General features: G+C 33.3%; 1 protein-coding gene across 1 annotated transcript in view; it reads left to right on the top strand.

Annotated features, from left to right (window-relative positions):
• DST (dystonin) overlaps nucleotides 1–20,704 on the top strand; it is a 220,727-nt gene that overhangs the window by 167,544 nt on the left and 32,479 nt on the right. Inside the window, exons 60-69 of the mRNA XM_044675918.1 lie at nucleotides 613–786; nucleotides 1,720–1,875; nucleotides 4,730–4,927; nucleotides 5,283–5,411; nucleotides 6,783–6,953; nucleotides 8,345–8,500; nucleotides 8,714–8,920; nucleotides 11,982–12,101; nucleotides 15,830–15,999; nucleotides 18,941–19,100. Coding sequence (XP_044531853.1) covers nucleotides 613–786; nucleotides 1,720–1,875; nucleotides 4,730–4,927; nucleotides 5,283–5,411; nucleotides 6,783–6,953; nucleotides 8,345–8,500; nucleotides 8,714–8,920; nucleotides 11,982–12,101; nucleotides 15,830–15,999; nucleotides 18,941–19,100 — 1,641 coding nt within the window. The remainder of the gene's footprint in view (nucleotides 1–612; nucleotides 787–1,719; nucleotides 1,876–4,729; nucleotides 4,928–5,282; nucleotides 5,412–6,782; nucleotides 6,954–8,344; nucleotides 8,501–8,713; nucleotides 8,921–11,981; nucleotides 12,102–15,829; nucleotides 16,000–18,940; nucleotides 19,101–20,704) is intronic.

Genomic DNA, 20,704 nt, shown 5'->3' with positions numbered 1-20,704 from the left:
TGATGATACAGAAAAATATATGAATAAATTTATTTGAGAATACCATATCTCCAAAAGGCACATGAAAATATCAATAAAAACCAGTTTCATTTCTATAATGGGAGAAATTAAATTGGGGCAAACTCATACTTTCCCAGAGGAAATTCTCTATTAGCTTCACATGCCCAAGGTAGCTCAATTTCTGTCTGGAGCATCCCTAATGTCCCGTAATAGTCTTAAAACACTTTTTTTCAATATGCGTAATTGAACCTAGTAGAAAATATGTAGAGTCTAGAAATAAGCTCCCTTGGTAAAGAATAACATTGAAATGTTGAAATAGGGAATAAAAACATCATTCAAGCCATTATAAGAAAATTATAGGGCAAGGAGGAAAAAATGGATAGATCTTTTCAATCTGAATTTTTTTCATGAGTATTAGAATGTTTTTCCTTACCATCTCTTATAAAAGATATGAAAAGAACGTGTATGCACAAAGAATATATGGCTTACAGGGGTAGTTTGGTTTGCTTTTCTTTTTAATTCTTTGCTTTTTAAAACTTAACTTGTTATTGTTCAGGGGGCAATAAAGTTGTTTTCTTTTATATTTCTATTTCTATGTTGTTTTTATAATAGCAATTTAAATCAGAGGCCTATCAGCAGCAAATTGAAATGGAAAGACTAAACCACCAAGCAGATCTCTTACTGAAGAAAGTTACAGAAGAGAGTGATAAACACACTGTCCAAGATCCCTTGTCAGAACTCAAATTGATTTGGGACAACTTAGATGCGCGCATTATCAACAGACAGGTAAATAAAAAGGCATTTTGTGTGTTTGCACATCTCCCAACCTGGGAATGTTTGATACTCTTTTATTTGGTTATAACAGGTTTTATTATGTTCAGACCAAGAGAGATAATAGGATAGGTTTTGTCTAGAGGGAGTCCTGCCCTCCTGCATCTTGACCTCTTTCCCAAGCAAGATGAATTCCACTTTGCCATATTTAAGGAGAATTTGGATGACAGTTGAACAGGATGGATTGCTATCTCCATCACTGGTGGAAATATCCACAATGATGATATAACAAATCTAAATATAGAAACATACTAGTTTTTAATTTTCTCTTGCCTAGATCTTTTTTTAAAAAGACATTTAAATATGAAATGCCTTGATGTTGACATGATTATGCCTCTCTACCACTGTTGTTTCATTTAAACTGAAAGTACCTAAGTAACAACTACTTCCAGCTAAGAGAAATGATATGCAGAAATTTAAGTTGAGTATATAAAATATTTTTAATATTCAAACTATCTCCACAGATTTACCTATACCTCATACAAAGGTGCCAATAATTATTGACTTTTATTATAGAAACAAGTTTCAGAAGTAGCTAAATGATGAAGTGGCTAGAGGACTGGTCCCAGAGTCAAGAAGACCTGAGTTCAAATTGAGCCTTAGATACCTATTAGCTCTTTAACTTTGGCCAAGCCACTTAACCACTGTCTGCCTCAATTTCTTCAACCATAAAACGAATGTAATATTAGCAGCTTTACTAGCAGCCATCTCTCAGGGTTGCTCTGAGGCTCAAATGAGATATTGGTTAAGTGCTTGGCATAGTGCCTGGCATATAGTAAGTACTACTTAAATTCTAGCTTGCCTATTATCTCTAAGTTGGAAATAATTGTTTTGCAATGTATATCAATTATAAAGAATTATCATCATATTTTATCTTTTTCTCTAAAGCATAAACTTGAAGGTGCTCTTTTAGCTCTGGGACAATTCCAACATGCTCTGGATGAGTTAGTGGCATGGCTGACACATACTGAGGATTTGCTAAATGAACAGAAACCTGTCAGTGGAGATCCCAAAGCCATTGAAATTGAACTTGCCAAACATCATGTAAGTAAATGCTTTTAACTGATTGGTGCTTATTTTTAATGATTATTTAGAAGCTTCATATGCTGATTTTAACACGAATTAAAGAAAGGGATACTGTCATAAAGAAATATATATACATGAATATTTGTTACATTTATATGAGTTTTCTTCTCATTGTTCTTTATTTAAATAGAGGAATGGAAGGTTTTATATTGATGTAAGAAAGTCAAGTAATTTAATTTCTTTTTATGTAACTTATAATTGATTTTTCTTCCCTGTGGGTCACTGTCAGTTAAAAGGAAAAAAAAAAGTTCCTTAACCCGAGTTAGATAACTTCTGATATCCACCAATCTCTTAGACTTTCATACTTGGATGAAGTGCTAAATCCTCAGATAAGTGTCCTGAATTCTTTCCTTTGGGGAAAATGAATTTGGCTATTCAATAGAACAACTCCCCCCTCCCATTTTTAGAAATTATTAATATTTATTTAGCTTCTAGCAGTTTGAGATATTTTGATACATGGATCAGGAAATATCTATATGGACAAAATGCTGTACCAGTTCCAAATGATCTCAGAAGGCTGCTGTTCTTCCCTTAAAACTCCCCTTTTTAATCTTCTTCCAGGTGTGTATTGTCTGACATAACACAGAGAAGGATCTTTTTCTTAGTCATTACCAACTCAGATTCCATGGATATAGGGTATTATTACAATGATCTCTTACTGAAAGTAGAGGGAAGTTTCAGGTTTTGGCTTTTACCAAAAGGCTCAGTAGCCTTTCCTGGCACACAGACTTTATTAACTTTGTATTTACTTCTTGAAACCTTCTTAGTAGTAGAAGTAGCTTTCTCTTTTAATTGGTGTTATGCTTGCCATTTACCTCTTGATAAATACCTCATTTGTCCTATTAAGAAATACTATCCAGTCCTTAGTTTTTTTATTGTTTTAAAAGGAGAAATGTTAACATTTACAGCAAGTGATTTTTTTAAATATAAGTGTCATATAGTAGAGAAAATACTAAATTTGGAAGTGCCCAACTTATTACCTTTCTGTTCCAAACAATAGACCCATCACTTAAAGAGATGTCCAAGAAGACAATATTAAAGAAATAATCGGTTTTTTGAAAGGGAGATCATGATTATTACAAGTTAGCATGGTGTAATCATAGGTATGTCATGCCATACTAAAGCTCATTAAAAAAAATAAAATGACCACATATAGTCAGGGGCATATTGGAGAAATGGTATAATGAGATTCCAGGGAGGTATATGACAAAGTTACTCATGGTTATGAACCAGATTGAAAAAAATGTTTACTAAATAATGGTTAGGTGCATTAAGAACTTGTCGAATGATCAAACACAAAAATCATTAATAGGGGTGTTAACTTAGAGGGTATCATCTAGGGAAGTACTCCTTGATAGGTGTATCCTTCACTATTCACTATTCAGTATTTTATCAGTGGCTTGGATGACTTGCTTGAAATAATATGTGGTAGTTTTATAGATGATATGAAGCAGGCAATGAGTGCTAATGCTCCTTACTCTTATCTAATGAAAACAGTCTTCTTGCAAAGGGAACCTCTCTATATATGAATCTTTGGTATCATCCACTCCCATTTTCCTCAATAAATTATCTTCACTATCATTATTGTTCTCTCTGTCTCTCTCTCTCTGACTCTGTCTCTGTCTCTTTCTGTCTCTCCCCTTCTCTTGTTCTCTCTCCTCTTCTATTGTTCTCTATCTTTCCCTCTCTCTCTTTCTGTCTCTCTCCCTATCTCTCTCTCTCCCTCTCCCGCTGTCTCTCTCCCCTCTCTGTCTGTCTGTCTTTATCTCTGCCACCCCCACCCCTCTCTCTTTCTCCCTCCCTCCCTTCCTCTTTCTCCCTTCCTCTCCACTTCTATCATCAGAAGAGGATAAAACCATATTCTCTGATCAGTCCATTTTCACACTCAAGTTACTTTAGTACTTCCAAAAAACATAATTTAATCAATGTTGTTAATGTCTTTATTCCCCATGCTGTAGTGCCTTAGGGTAGACAGACTTAATGAATCACTGTGGCCAGCATACTTCATCACTTATATGGGCCTTCATAATCTTAGCTAAGTCAGTCTTTGGAAAATAAATATAACCCATTGCTGGGCCTGTACATGAAGGTTTTTCAGCTTGACCAGGCCTACCAGAGCTTCAATTTCATTGGCAGAATATTGGAGACCTTAGGGTTTCTTATACTACAAGGGCAATGGAGGGACAGCAGAAAGGTGACTTTCAAAAGATGCTAATTCAAAGCTATAGAACTGTTTTATAAATAGAGCAATTATGATAGCATCCTGGAAATATAATAACTATATGATCATATAGAAATATGACACTAATTTTAGATTTTTGAGTTGCTAGGTTAAGTCTTGAATGTTAGCATGGGTCCAATTAATAGCACCTACCGCACAGGGTTGTTACAAGGATCAAGTGATAAATAGTTGTAAAGCCCTTAGCACAGTGTTTGGCACATAGCAAGAGCTATATATATGAGAGTTATTACTATCATTATTATTAGAAATTAAAATGGCAAACCTAAGGTAGAAGAAATAATATTCTATCCTGTTCTGCAAACTTTCATTGGGTGTGTGATAATTATCAAGTTGGAAAAATTGTTTCAGATGATCATTTTTGTGAGTGATAGTTACTAAATATGTGTGTGTATATATATGCATATATATATCACCCAGTTGTAGCCTTATAGAAATATTGCAACCAGCTATGTATTTTTTGTTAATAACTATTCAAACCTTGGTTGATATATATCACTCTTACAAGTAAATTAAAAGTAATGGTAAGAAGTGGAACTGACAGACACTTTGGTATCATTTTAATATTTGAAGGTGCTCCAAAATGATGTGTTAGCTCATCAGTCTACAGTGGAAGCTGTTAAGAAAGCAGGAAATGACCTAATTGAATCAAGTGCAGGAGAAGAAGCAAGCAATCTCCAGACCAAGCTAGAGATTGTAAATCAACGCTGGCAAAATGTATTTGAAAAAACACAACAAAGGAAAAAACAGCTGGATAGTGCTTTGCACCTGGTGAGCAGAGATGGAGAGGGGTGCAGGGGTGGTGGGAGATAGGTACTTAAGCATTCACATTAAAAACCAAAAACAGCATGAGGTAGGTAGTTAAAGTTGTTTTCAAACTCCTTTTTAGCAGAATTCTCTTGCTCTTTGCCATGCAGCACTGAGCATTGGGAAGACAGATTCCTAGTTCTGGTCCCAGGACTCTGTTTTGCCTCTTCCAAATATGACTAGTGAAGGAAAATTTGTGAGGCTTCGACATTTCTAATAGCAGAGATAGGCTTAGGGACTGGGATTACTTTAGCATTGTCTTCAAGTTTCATTAGAAAGAACTAAATACCTAAAGACTAAATAGCTCATTTGAATTTAGGCACAAGGGTTCCACGGAGAAGTTGAAGATTTATATCAGTGGCTGGCTGACACTGAACGTCACTTGTTGGCATCAAAACCTTTTGGAGGTTTACCAGAAACAGCTCGGGAACAGCTTAATACTCATCTGGTAAGTGCATCGTTTTGAAAAGCTCTGTAGTTAGCCTAGGATTAGGAGATTAACTTTTGCAGACACTTTTAGTAATTGAAAATTGTTTACAATGCACAAGAAAGTTTATAAAATATTAAAAAATTTATAGCAGAAACAATCATTCAGTTGTAAAAATGCACAATTAGCTAATTATTTGTCTGAAGGTTAACTATATTTGTCAAAAGATAGTCTATCTGTGTATATAAAAAGATAATTCATCAATCAGTTTCACTTTTAGCAACTAGGAAATTGAATTTTTTAGATTTTAGTCCAATTTTCCCTCATTAGGGATTAAAATTTCTTTGTAAATGAGATGAATATTGTATGACCATATTATATAAGGTGAACAAACACAGTGTAAAGAAATGGCCACATTGCTCATTTAACACTCTTTTACTTGATATCAAATAATTGTCACTGTTTCTTGGAAAACATGTCTCTAATTGGCTAAAGTAAAAAAGAAATGATCTATGTTTTTATAATGGCTTTTATAATTAGCTTCATGCCAAAGACCATTAAGAAGGACTTGTTTATTTATAAATACAGAGCATGGCACCTTTATCCTACCTCTTTTCATGTTTCCATGTTCTGAGGAAAATTATGACAATGTTTGTGAATGAGATGGCTTAATTTTTGCTAAGAACTGGATTTCTGCTAAAGCATATTAAATTCTTTTTGATTCACTGACATTTCCATTATACACCTTTATAAAAGGACAGTTTGGTGGTGTGGGAACAGCATTGGATTCTGTGCCAGATGACTGGATGCAAATTCTGGCTCTTCTGCTTACTACCTATTGGCAAGACATTTTAACTTTTTGGACCTTATTGGATAATTGATTACTTTCCAGAAATAAACCTGAGATCCGTGGTTTGAAGTTCACAGGATCATTTTATCCTTCCTATAGTGCCTAACTATCTATTTGTTGGAAGGATTTGAATAGCTATGCTTCTTCTCATGATTTTTATATGTAAGAAACTATTTAATATTGATGGAAAGTGTCCACATCATGAGTCTTCCTATGCCAGTGAAATTTCGGGTTAAGTTAAAAAAGAAACATGCAAACAAACAAATCTGATTTGTGAGTAGCTTCTTGGTCTTATTTTCCAGTTCCCAAATGAAAACATAAATCTCACAAATGGAAGTTAGAAACTTAGAATATATTATATATCAAATTGGAGATAGATTTTTTCTATTCATAAGGACTTATCAAAGGGTGTACATCTGAATAGGAAGTATACTCCATATAGAGATTGTGATTCAGAGCTCTGGATTGATGACCTGTGGTGGGGTGGATAGAATTCTTGAATTTGGTTCTTTATAATAATATTTCTTGATATCTTAATTTAGGAACTCTGTGATGCCTTTGAAGTTAAAGAAGAAACATATAAATGCCTCATGCAAAAGGGCCAGCAGATGCTTACAAGATGCCCAGAGTCTGCAGATACAAATGTTGACCAAGACATAAATAACTTGAAAGAAAAATGGGAATCTGTAGAAGCCAAACTCAGTGAAAGAAAAGTATGTGCATTGGTCAAAACCAAAGATTTTTTACCAGTTGTCTTGCCTGGATATGAACTATTTTCTATGTCTTAGGAATCTTAGAGTTTTAATGTTTCATACTTGTAAATATATTAGGATACAATTAAACTTCAGGTTAAACTTCTAAAGGGTTAGTGGAATAAAATTCTATCTCACATAAGAAAATAATCAGTAAAAATGGAGTAATTATGTTTGGATTCATCTTCATGAGTCATTAGTAGCTGTTTTCAATTATAGAATTATGAGCCACTTTGAATGAATAAACGAAGAAACATTTATTAAGCACTTATAATGTACATGGGGCTAAGTCTCAAAGATACAAATACGAAAGCTTGACAGACTTTTCTGATAAGGAGCTTATATTCTAATTATGGAAGATAAAACACAAAGGAGAGCAGGGAAAATGCAAAAGATTGTTGGTCCCTAAGAGAGCAATGACTGGGTCAGTGATAAGACCTAGGACTCCTTGTGATGCACCAGCATACTGCTTAGATGTTCTTACTTTATGGGTTTTAGCAGCAGGGCAAATGTTAAGGCCTGATGGGCTAGAGGTAGTAGTGATAGGGCAGATGCTGAAGAAAATTTTTATAAGATTTGGGCTTAGTCAGAATTGTATAGAAGTTTTAAAAAATATCAGATGATTTACATAAAAGTAAAGCACTTGGGGGCAAGTAGGTGGCTCGGTGGATAGACAGCCAAGCCCAGAGATGGGAAGTCCTTGGTCCAAATTTGTTTTCTGACATTTTCTAGTTGTTGAGCAAGTCACTTAATCCCCATTGCTTAACCCCTACTACTCTTCTGCCTTGGAACCAATGCACAGTATTGATTCTAAGAGTAGATTCTAAGGTAGGAGTTAAAAAAAAAGAAGCACCAAAAAAATCAAATAAAGTATCCTTAGTAAAGAGAATATAAAAATCATGTTAAATTATGAATACTTTCCCCATCTTTTTGTTCTAATTTGAAAGTGCTACAATGAAGTGAGAATTGTTGATGGTGCTACTTTATGATAAGAAAAATGTTAGAAATGAAGTATAATAGAAAAAGTTTGTCATTTAAGTGGCAGGACATATTGAATGTTTTCTTATATACTATTTTTTGGTAAGTCATAGAGACAATATGACTAAAATCTTCCTATTTTTAATACTTCAGTTGTCATAGCAGAAGATAGTATACTGAAATGTGATGATCTTTTGACTACAATTTTCAATTTTTTTCTATATTTTCACTATTTATTTATTGTATTTAGAAAATGAATGCAAATCATTTGCTTAGAAAGTAGGGAGGCTGAAGAAGACTGCCCAAGAATGTCCAAACTGAAAAAAACAAAAACCTCTGAAATAGCATATGAACTAAATCTTTTTTTTTAACAGGCTAAACTAGAGGATGCCCTTAATTTGGCTCTGGAGTTTCATAATTCTCTTCAAGACTTCATCAACTGGCTTACCCAAGCTGAACAAACATTGAATGTAGCTTCTCGGCCAAGTCTTATCTTAGAAACTGTCTTGTTTCAAATTGATGAACATAAGGTATGTAGTGAATCAGACTGACAGGGTATTCATTTCTCCTTTTCAAGATGCTGGGAGGTTTCACTGCCAGAGACATGTATTTTGAGTTTTAGAAACAATTTTTATTTCTTTGACTATAGGTTGCAGTCTTTGTAAAGTGTATGATGGTATAGTTTTCTTAGTTGTATATTTTGAAAATAAACTGATTTATATATGATACTTTTCTCTGGAAAGGTGTTTGCCAATGAAGTAAATTCTCATCGGGATCAGATCATAGAGTTGGATAAAAATGGAACTCACTTGAAATATTTTAGCCAAAAACAAGATGTTGTCATTATTAAAAATCTCCTGATTAGTGTACAAAGTCGATGGGAAAAAGTTGTCCAGCGATTAGTGGAAAGAGGACGAGCTCTGGATGATGCACGGAAAAGAGCCAAGCAGGTAATTAATTCAGTAGCTTGTATAAAATCATCAATTTAGCAATAACTCATACCTAACTGTTAAAAATTCATTGTATTATTAAAGTTGTTTGTTGCATGTTGAGAGATGGCAAATCATTGTTGTGAGCCAAGGAAGTTATTTCTTTAGTTAAAGAACAGTGTCCTAACTACTGACAATCTTTACTTTTTCCCCTTGTATACTGGCTTTTATCCATATGGAATAATCTGCAAAGGAACAATTATAGTCTGTCTCTACAAGTGTTATTATACATCATTGCTATGGTTAAAGCTTTATGTTTTTCGTTTGTAAGGTTTTTTTCTCCTTCATCTCTGTACTCATGACCTTCTTAAAATATGTAATTACTTATGTGGCTACTTTCTGTTCATGTCATAAAGATGAAAGTTCTGCAGAGGGATGGACATATTTTCTTCAAGATAGTCCTTTCAGGAGTAGTCAGTATATTTAATGATTTAACTAAAGATTTTTCTTCTCTCTGAATTTTGTTGCAATTCCTATCTCTTTCTGTTTACCTAATCTATATTTCTCCCTTGGCATTATGTTAATACCACCACATAAGCCCTTGAATGGACTGTTTTAAACCTTAAAGTAAAACTTTATGCTTAATTATATTTTTCTGTTTAAAAAGCAAGGCTAACATTTATACCCTTTTAGATATTGAAAAAAATCAAGACATCTTCTTTGTTGCATCTTTCTTTTATTATCTTTCCCAATCTATATTCTTTCTCTTTATAAGAGAAAATAACTAGTTCCCTATCTTCTAATAGGAAGAAAGAAAAATGTACCCTTCATTGACTGGATGGGGGAAAGAATTTATTCATTCTTGGGTCATTCTCTAGTATGGATACTGAATTGTAGAATTGCTACTGTTGTATTTTATGGGCCCAACTCAGTCACTTATATGTCTATGGATCCTTTGAGTACCGCCCTCTAATTCTAGTTTGTGGGAGTAGTCTATGTTGGCCTATGCATAAAACTTAAATGATACAAAGTAAGAATGCCTAAAACTAGTATCATTCTACCTTAACAAATAAAAATAGTAGAATTTGGTGTAGAACACAACATTTTTTATCATAGATATTTCATCAGTTTGATTACTTGCCTTATGAATATCGCTGGTTATACTAAAAATTCCTCTCAACCAAGCTGTCCTAGGCTAGTGGTGTTATCTGTTGTAAGCATAGAAACTCCTTAATTAAGGTCTTTCCTAAAGTCAGCTTCCTCTACCCCCTGCTATAAATATATACTATTTATAATCTCAGTTAATTTGCATATGTGCAAATACACATCCTTAAATACACTTTCTTCTTCCTTTCAATTTTTATCTAGGTAACCCCACTAAAAAAATAACCTCCTTATTCTATATTACATTTGTGACCTAAAGAGAAGTACCTTAGTCAATATAATAAGAATGTGGGTAATACTGCCAATTGGAGAAAGAATTGGCAAACCACACTAGTGTCTTTGCCAAGAACACTCCGTGGATAGTATTGTCCCACAGGATCATGAAGAATCAAACACGACTGACAACCAAATAACAATGATATTGCTAACAAACTGTTGTCAGGGAAAAACAAAGTCAAATTTTGAAGTAAAATTAGAAAAAAGAAAGCAAATCAGCACCGTCAACATATAAAGTCCTTAAAAATCAGGAATTTCTCTTCAAAATCGAAGTACTCACTCTCTCCTTCTAGTTAACTTGGATTTTACCTGAAAGCCAGGATTCATCATGAATAAAATGTGATTTCTAAGACAATGAGAATAGTACAGTGCAGAGAAATCTGGTTTCGGGGCATATAGAAAAATGCCAGGTTTGGAGTACCTGATTTGGGCTCCTCTCTAAAACCACAAGTTTCAAAGAAGGTGCTGACCAGAATTGGTAGAAGAGGTTGCATTATACCAATGAAAGTTTCTTAATAGAAATTTTTTATACTAATGAAATCACAGATTTAGTTCTCTATCCCTGTTTAACATATTACAATTACAACAATTACTTTTTCTCTTTCTCTCCCTCCTTCTTCTTTTTCACTTCTTCCCACCCTTTATTGCAAACTTGTAGTATTTAACAGGAATAGAACCTTTTAGCTGTCCTGGGAACCTAACTACCATTTATAATGTCTTTTAGATGAAGAAATAGTTCTGAATTTCCAACAATTGGCTTACCAGACATCTTTTGAGATGTGACTTCTATGATTCTACAGTCAGTGTCAATAACTGTTTCCTATAACTATGAATATAGTAGACTGGAAAGAGCTCTAAACTCTAGAACCAGGAGACCTAGGTTTTATTTCTGATTTTAACTGACTTTATAATAGCTCTAATACCTTGAGAAAGTCACTTCAATTCTATGAACATATTTCTCATCTATTCAAAGAGTGGAATGGACTAAATGATTAAATTCTAGAGCTCATTTTATTCTCAAATTCTAATTCCATATTATAACTTATTATTAAATAAAGTAAATTATCTGAGAAAATTGCATTCAGTTGTGTGACCATAGGCACATGTCACTTTCTGCGTTTCATTTTTTTATAAGTTACATGAGAGTGTTGGACTAGAGAAACTCAAAGTTTCTTCTAGCTCTAATTCTATGAAAACTAACTTATTTACCCTTCCTTTGTATCCCTTGTACTTTGAAGGAATGAAAACTTCCCAGTTCCTTAAAGAAAACCAAAGTTTTTTAGGGTGAAAAAGAAATGGGGAAATTACCTTGGAGGATATTAATTTAGTTGTTAGGCTAAGACAACCAGTAGTAGTACTCATTATCATCTTTATACATTTCTACAGCTTCTTTCTACTTTCTCAAATTTTTGTTCAAGTTTATGTGTTTGAGTCATGAGACTGGCAGCCATCATTAAGCCCTTTATGTCTTTAGAGGACCTACTAAATTTAATTTAAATGTCAAACCTCCTTTAGTATTTGCTTGTATCTGTGTGGATCATATATATGCACATATGTAAATACATATGTCATATACTTTCATTTCCTTTTTAACTTACATAAATTTATATAAGCCAAAAATAATGTTCCATTATTCCACTAGTTCCATGAAGCATGGAGCAAACTCATGGAATGGCTAGAAGAATCAGAGAAAACTTTGGATTCAGAGCTTGAAATTGCCAATGATCCAGATAAAATAAAGACACAACTTGCACAACATAAGGTGAGTCTAAAGTTGGGAAAAAAAGGAAAATATCTCATTACACTGTGATGTCACTTGCAAACTCAACTTATCATATTTGGGCTAAATCACTAGAGAAACAAATGGTTCAATGTAAAACTAAAAGCAGTTTAAATATAGTAGTGTCAGATTCCAAACTATATATCTGAACTAGATGATTTCTGAAGTCCTTTCTAATTCTATATGTCTAAAATGAGGAGCTGTCTTTGAGATGATTGAAATGGCAATGTTATCCCTTCCACACAGAAACATCTTTTCAGATGTCATATTCATTAGGATCACTGAAATTAGTTGTTACAGAAAAGAAAATCAACATCCCTACCTATAGAAGTTTTTCATGTTGGAGAATGGAATTGTCTACAAACAAAAGAAAGAGATAAAACATTTGCAGTGGTTAAACAATTTTGATGTTAATTGACCCCCTTAATTATTCAGGAGTATGGTTTGTAAATTAAGTGGAAATAATTAAAATTAACTTCAAGATTTAGAAAAATTCTTAAATAAAAAATACTTGTATCTTTGCATAATATATTTTTCTTTACTACCTTCAACTCCCATCCCCCCAAAACCATTGGATAATGGAAAAAGAAATTATCTAATATAATTGGGTTTTTAATATTTGAACTCAGAAATATGATTATTCCTTGCAGAGGGACAGAGCCCATATCCATAATATTGATGCAAATTTGACTGTACATTAGACTAAACTTCCTTCTTAAGCTGATTCTACCACAATGGGTGTATTTAGATGAACTTTCTAAGTAGATTTAAAAGTGTAGCAACTTTTATGAGCTTTGAAAACTGAGTTAAGATTGTGTCAATTGCTTAGTGTGGTATACTAGGACTTGTAAAAGGTATCAAGTACAGTGATAACCTATAAGAACCATTTTTGCAGGGTATGCAGTCTGTTTGTTCTATGATGAGTTTGAGATGCCCATAGGACAGTTAGGTGGAGATGTCCAGTAGGCAGTTGAAAATGTGGGATTAAAGTTCAATAGAGAGATGTAGACTGAGAATAACCCTCATAGAAACAATAATCAAGTCTATGGAAGATGATAACATCACTGAGAGACTATAGAAAGGCAAGCCAAAGACTAAAGAATATGCTCTAGAGTAGAAGTGTCAAGCACATAACCACAGCAACACTCTTGGGTATAGTCCAAATCTGATTAAAATATAATTAAAAAATATTTGACAAAATAAATGTACACTAAAACACAGATAATGTTAAGAGATGGTTTTCTAAGTTATTACCCCTAGAGATTCTTTCGTGTGGTTTAGCTGCCATTTTTATTTGTGTTTGAACCCAGTGCTCTAAAGCATACCCAAACTTAGAGAGCAAGTCATGAATGATAATCCAGAGGAAGAGACTAAGAAGGAATAGTCATACAAAGTAGGATTACCAGGATGAAAATTCAGAGTGGAGACAGCAGTGAGGGAGGAGAGGGTGGTCAACAGTATCAAATACTATACAGATATGAAGAAAGATGAGAGCCAAGAAAAGAGCATTGCTTTTAATGATTGATTTTTAAGTAAGTAAAAATTACTAAACATTAAAAATCAAGTAACAAAACATTAAAAATCAAGTAACAAAATTAAATAAAAATTTTAAAAATTAAATTAAGTAAAAAAGTAAAAAAAATTAAGTAAATAATTAAGTAATAATCTTGAAAAGGATAATTTTACCTCAGTGATGAGGTCAGAAACCAAAATTGTACGAGATGAAGAAATCCATGGGAGGAGAGAATATATGTTTAAAGATAAACATAAATATCTAAGTGATATATATGTTCCAATGTCACTTCTTTTAAAATTAACTTAATTAACTTTCTAATTAATATGTTTTTCTCAAAGAAAAGTTAAACCTTGTTACTTAGGTCAGAGATTAAAAAATAAAAGCTACAGAATGTTCTATTTGTTATTATTTTTACTGAGTCAATATTTTTTAATTCAGTCATTGTATAGTGCTTCTATATTAAATATTTGTTACTGTGAAAATAGATTTTTAAACATTGAATAATAGATAGATACTAAAGATAGGTTCAAAAAGTTTTATCAATCTGTAAAGTTTTTACTATTTCCTTCCATAATTATCATTGTTTTAATAATACATAATTGTCATGTATCTGTGGCAGGAAGCACTGATATAATAATAATAAGGATATTTCTGAGCCATATTGTTAAAAATTATTTGATAACAGCCCAGTTGCTTTAACCTCACAGCCTTCTTCCTACAAGAACCAGTCACTTAGATTTAAGTGATACAGTCAATAAGAAATCTTTCATAATGCCACCCATCAGATGGTGGCCCTCTAAAGACCTTTTTTTAGTGAATGATCCCACCCATTCACCATCTTTCTGTAGTATGTGGAAATGGCAAAATAGATTATCCTTTTTTCTGTGGTAGGCCTATTATACAAATATGTTTGACATTTAGTGGTCAATCAAATTTAGTTGGATTGGCTTTAGCAGTGAACAAATAGTTAAGTAGCACAGGAAATCAAGGAAGTAAGAATTATTTGTGAGATTACCATAAAAAGTTTATAAAAAGAGATGCTAATGAGAGACAGGAAGAAGCATCAAATAAATTCAGTAATGAAGCTTCCCCAGGTTGTCAGCTTCTACTGTTGTTAGCATCTGTTTGCCATTTGGAAGGTTATTTGTAACATGATTGTTTTCAATCATCGTATGTTTCCTTGACCATCTGTTTATCAATAAAGTGAATTTGTGACCTTCCATTTAAAACTTCTCACTAGAAATTAATGTCTAAAAGAGGCCAAGTAAACTGGCTAAATAACTACAAAGTACTATGGACATTGTGTCCTCTACCTTTCACCCTGTACAGCTACTTTTTTTTTCCTATTTCCAGAGAAATCATGTAATATGATAAAGTAGCTTTTTGTAAAAGGCTTCATTAGGGTCACCCAGCTGGAGCATCAACTTTGAGGTATGGCCAAGTTCTTGTAATTGTAATTTGTTTTTAATAAGCGATGAATAGTATTTTGAACAATAAATGGTTCTTACCACAAGGACAATAAATGGTTCTCACTGCAAGGAATATGGAGTGTTTCCTCAGTGTGCGTACACCATAAAGAAGAAGAATAAACATAGATATAATAAATAGTATTTATATAGTACTTAAAATGTACCCAGCATTATTCTATGTGCCTGACATGAACAGTCATCATATTCATAGCATTATATGCATAGAATGGTTTTGTGTTTTACTAATAGTAAATCAACTATTCCTCAAATTTCTTAAGCCTACCTGTTCTGACTCATTCAATCCTGTACCTGGCATTATTTTATGGCCTCCTTAAGTTACTCAATATAATCAGTAAATACTTTTTTGAGCAAATACTTTATAATTTACTTGGGGGTTCAGGCACACACATCTCCTTCTCCAGGCAAACAGGGTTATTTGTCCAGGGTCACACAGCTAGATAGTGTCTGAGGCCAAGGCTCTATCCATTGTGCCACCTACTTGCCATGAATGAATGGATAGCCTTTAAACTACAAATATATATGTAAATATAAGAGGAGCCTCAACACTGCTGGTATGTACTATTGTTTAAAGATGACACACTTTGTTATCATTTCTGCTCATTAATCATTTGTGTATCCAATCATTTTGATTAACTTTTTTTTCTAATACCATCTTCCCTTATACCTTTATTATTCACATATTGTTTCCCATTTCAAAAATGCAGGAATTCCAGAAAGCGCTTGGAGCAAAACACTCTGTCTATGACACTACAAATAGAACTGGACGTTCTCTGAAAGAAAAAACCAGTCTGACTGATGATAATTTGAAACTGGATGATATGTTAAGTGAGCTCAGAGATAAATGGGACACAATATGTGGGAAGTCTGTGGAAAGGTAAAATAAGTTCCTTAAAATAGTTTTTAAAACTTTTTTTGAAAAATGGGAGTGTAATTTAAATTAAATGAATGAACAAATTAAAAAAACAATATTTAAGAGGTAACCTTTTTAAGAGTTATTACCATAGCTTAACCAAATACTGTGGAAAGTCCTCAGAATGCCAATTTGAAAATAAAGACTATTTCTGCCAGCAGGGAGGTTGGATTCTAACATGGGAAAATAACACACATAGGAGAGGTCAGTTACAAAATGAATTGCAAAGTCTTGTGATTTTTAGGGCATAGTATTAGGGCAGATGGTAATGCCCAGCAAGAATAAGAGTTTTTAACAAAAGGGCAAATAATTATAACAACAACAAAAAAACAAACAAATAACATTCATTTAGAACTTTAAAGTTTCCATTGTGCTTTATATGTATACTATGTCATTTGTTCTTCATAAAATTCCAATGAAATACATGTGAATATTATTGCAGTTTATTCACAATAAAAATTTAAATTTATTGGTAAATTTTATTTTGACACATTTGACATTTCTCAGTAAATGTCCAAATCAACATCCCCACTTTAGTTTTCTTCCCCAAATATTCAAGCATTGCCTTTTTTTAAACATTTATTAATATTCATTTTTAACATGGTTACATGATTCATGCTCCTACTTTCCCCTACATCCTCCGCACTCCCCCCACCCATGGCCAATGCACATTTCCACTGGTTTTAACATGTGTCATTGATCAAGACCTATTTCCAAATTGTTGTTAGTTGCATTGGTGTGGTAGTTTTGAGTCTACATCCCCAATCATGTCCACCCCAACCCATGTGTTCAAGCAGTTGTTTTTCTTCTATGTTTCCTCTCCTGCAGTTTTCCCTCTGAATGTGGGTAGCGTTCTTTACCATAAGTTCCTCAGAACTGTCCTGGGTCATTGCATTGCTGCTGGTACAGAAGTCCATTACATTCAATTTTACCACAGTATATCAGTCTCTGTGTACAGCGTTCTTCTCGCTCTGCTCCTTTCACTCTGCATCAGTTCCTGGACGTCTTTCCAGTTCACATGGAATTCCTCTAGTTTATTATTCCTTTGAGCACAATAGTATTACATCACCAGCATATACCACAATTTGTTCAGCCATTCCCCAATTGAAGGACATACCCTCATTTTCCAGTTGTTTGCTACCACAAAAAACACAGCTATAAATATTTTCATACAAGTCTGTTCATCTATGATCTCTTTGGGGTACAAACCCAACAATGGTATGGCTGGATCAAAGGGCAGGCATTTTTTATAGCCCTTTGAGCATAGTTCCAAATTGCCAGCCAGAATGGTTGGATCAGTTCACAACTCCACCAGCAATGCATTGATGTCCCAGTTTTGCCACATCCCCTCCAGCATTCATTACTCTCCCCTTCTTTCATTTTAGCCAATCTATTATTCAACATAGTACTAGAAACACTAGCAGTAGCAATTAGAGAAGAAAAAGAAATTGAAGGTATCAAAATAGGCAAGGAGGAGACTAAGCTATCACTCTTTGCAGATGATATGATGGTATACTTAAAAAATCTTAGAGAATCAACTAAGAAGCTGGTAGAAATAACAACTTTAGTAAAGTTGCAGGGTACAAAATAAATGCACACAAATCATCAGCATTTCTATATATTTCCAACACATCACAGCAGCAAGTGGTAGAAAGAGAAACACCATTTAAAATCACCCTAGAAAATATAAAATACTTAGGAATCTATCTACCAAAACAAACACAGCAATTATATGAAAACAACTACCAAACACTTTCCAGACAAATAAAACTAGATCTAGACAATTGGAAAAAACATTGATTGCTCATGGGTAGGATGAGCTAACATAATAAAAATGACCATTCTACCCAAATTAATTTACCTATTTAGCGCCATACCTATCAAACTACAAAAAACTTCTTTACTGAATTAGGAAAAACTATAACAAAGTTCATTTGGAATAACATTGCCTTTTTTTGCTACCGATGCAACATGTTACTTCCCACTTTTGTAGTTCACCTGATGTTTTTTATAGTTTAACAAATATTAACAAAGTAGAGAAGTGAGTTCTTAAACTTTAGTATATAGTACCAACATTGTCCATTGTATTTGCCCCAAGTTTTGTTGTCTCTTGTCTTTTAATATTTACTTGATAATGAAATTGTAGAAGGTTATCTATTCTAATTGTTAGAATCAGAAATTTTATATTGAATTTCAAAAGGCAACCTTTAATAATAAGCAGATGGTGAATTGACTATTAAGCACTAATATCTCCACTGAATTAAATAGATAAGATACTCTTCTCACTAAACATTTATTGTGCATTTACTAGGTATTTAGAGGAGGTCACTATGTGCTTTACTAGGCATTGTATTAATAATTGCAACATAATTGAAAAATAATTGAGTCATCATGAAAATAAGCACTGTAGTAATAGTTTTAAATTATGAAAAAATTACATAGTATTAATTAATTGTAAATATCTTCACTATACTTATGTACATATCGTTTTCCCAGAAAGCTCTATGAACCTTCATGAAGGGACTATTTAATTTTTATCTTTGTATCCCTAGTACCAGGCATTTATCAACCAAAAAATATTTATAAATAACCTACTTATGAGGCATTGGGGTTAAAACAAGACAAAAATGAAATAGCCCCTGCCCCCAAGGAGCTAGGCTTCTCTTGGGGCAGACAGTGTTTACATATATAAACATACAAAAATAGCTTAAAAAGATAATGTATTTAAGGAAAAGAATATTGGAAAGATGCATTAAAAAGACAAATTACATTTCAAATTTTATTATTCAACTGTTTTTGTTTATATTAATGAGAACTCATACTTGCTCATTACTAAAGTTTGTTCAGATGTGTATTACTGCTTTTTAAAATAAATATGATTTTTTTTATGTGACCTTTTTTTCAGGCAAAACAAATTGGAAGAAGCCCTGCTATTTTCTGGACAATTCACAGATGCCCTACAGGCTCTCATTGATTGGCTATATAGAGTTGAACCTCAGTTGGCAGAAGATCAGCCAGTTCATGGAGATATGGATTTAGTGATGAATTTGATAGATAATCACAAGGTATGGATAAATACCTTATATCGTCTTTAGTTTACCTTTCCATGTTGTCTTGTCTTGTTTGACTAGAAAGAGGTAAAAAATGAACTGAATTTAACCTAATCATGATATTTTCTGTAAATAGCATTGTTGATTTGATGTGAGAAAGACATTTAATAAGAAATCAAATATTTTATAAATGTGATTTATTGTTATTATCATGATCATATCATGCCAGAAATTTGCATATATTTAAGATAGAATCACTAAATCTGTGGATAAAATGTGATGCTATTTAAAAGTGTGATGCACAATATATTTTAAACTGTTAGGAAAAAGATGAGGACTAGGTAAACTTATTTTTGTTGTTCAGTTACTTTGGTTGTGTCCAGCTTTTCATGACTCCATTTAGAATTGTCTTTGCTATTTCCTTCTCTAGCTCATTTCATAGATGAGGAAACGAAGGCAAACAGGGTGAAATGACTTGCCATGGTTTGTACAGCTAGTAAATTTCTGAGGCTGGATTTGAAGTCAGGTCTTCCTGATCCTAGGACCAGGGTTCTATCCACTGCACCACCTAGCTGCCCCCAGGAGATTTGTACTTCTTTTAAAACTGTGTACAGTGTATTGTAATCAACAGACCCTAATGCTATTTCTTTTAGAATCCCTGATTGAAGTTGTCAGTGATCCATCTTTTTGATAATTCATTTGGTAATTCATGTAGGGATAGATTGAAAAAAAAGTTCATCATGTTACCTTATTTTAAAAGAGCATGAATTATAATGCTCTTTTAAACTTTATACATAGTAGCCAAAGAGCTGGCTTCAGAACCAGGAACCACCTGGGTTGAAATTCTGCTTTTAACATGTGCATTTTAGTGCTCTAGACAGCTCTCAGATATGGTAAATTGTGGTGGAGGTGCCAATTTACAATATACAAAGAATTTCTTCATCTGGGAGTTGCATGTACCAGGTAAATCACAGGTGTAATACCTATCCCTGTCTAGGATTAGTCATACAAACTATTTCATTTATTTATTTATTTGTTTGTTTATTTATTTATTTATTTTTAACCCTTGTACTTCGGTGTATTGTCTCATAGGTGGAAGATTGGTAAGGGTGGGCAATGGGGTCAAGTGACTTGCCCGGGGTCACACAGCTGGGAAGTGGCTGAGGCCGGATTTGAACCTAGGACCTCCTGTCTCTAGGCCTGACTCTCACTCCACTGAGCTACCCTATTTTATTTTTAACATTGAGGCAAATATTGGAACTAATTATTTTTTAAAAATTGATTTGCATAATAAACTCAGAAATGTAATTTTCTTTGCTGATGGACTTTGAAGAAAGAGGGGGAAAATAATACACAGGCCACATTTTAACTTCATGAAGACTTTAACCCTTTAACATTATCTATTCCTAAACAAGCCAGGGCAGTGTAATCATTCATTAGTGTTCAGCTGACTGGTAGATCATATGAGCAAAGTAGTTTGGGCTTAACACTTAATAAATTGATGTCTCAGGATTGATTTGGAGACTGTCCCATAAAGATCTATTTGTCTTGTGTTGAGTGCTTTTAAATTGTTTTATCATGTAACAGCGAGCTAGTTGTTTAAGTTGACAGATACAATT

Source organism: Gracilinanus agilis, chromosome 4 (assembly GCF_016433145.1).
Source record: "Gracilinanus agilis isolate LMUSP501 chromosome 4, AgileGrace, whole genome shotgun sequence".
NCBI lineage: Eukaryota > Metazoa > Chordata > Mammalia > Didelphimorphia > Didelphidae > Gracilinanus > Gracilinanus agilis.
Note: the sequence above shows the minus strand (reverse complement) of the source record. Positions and strands in the feature narration are given on the sequence as shown.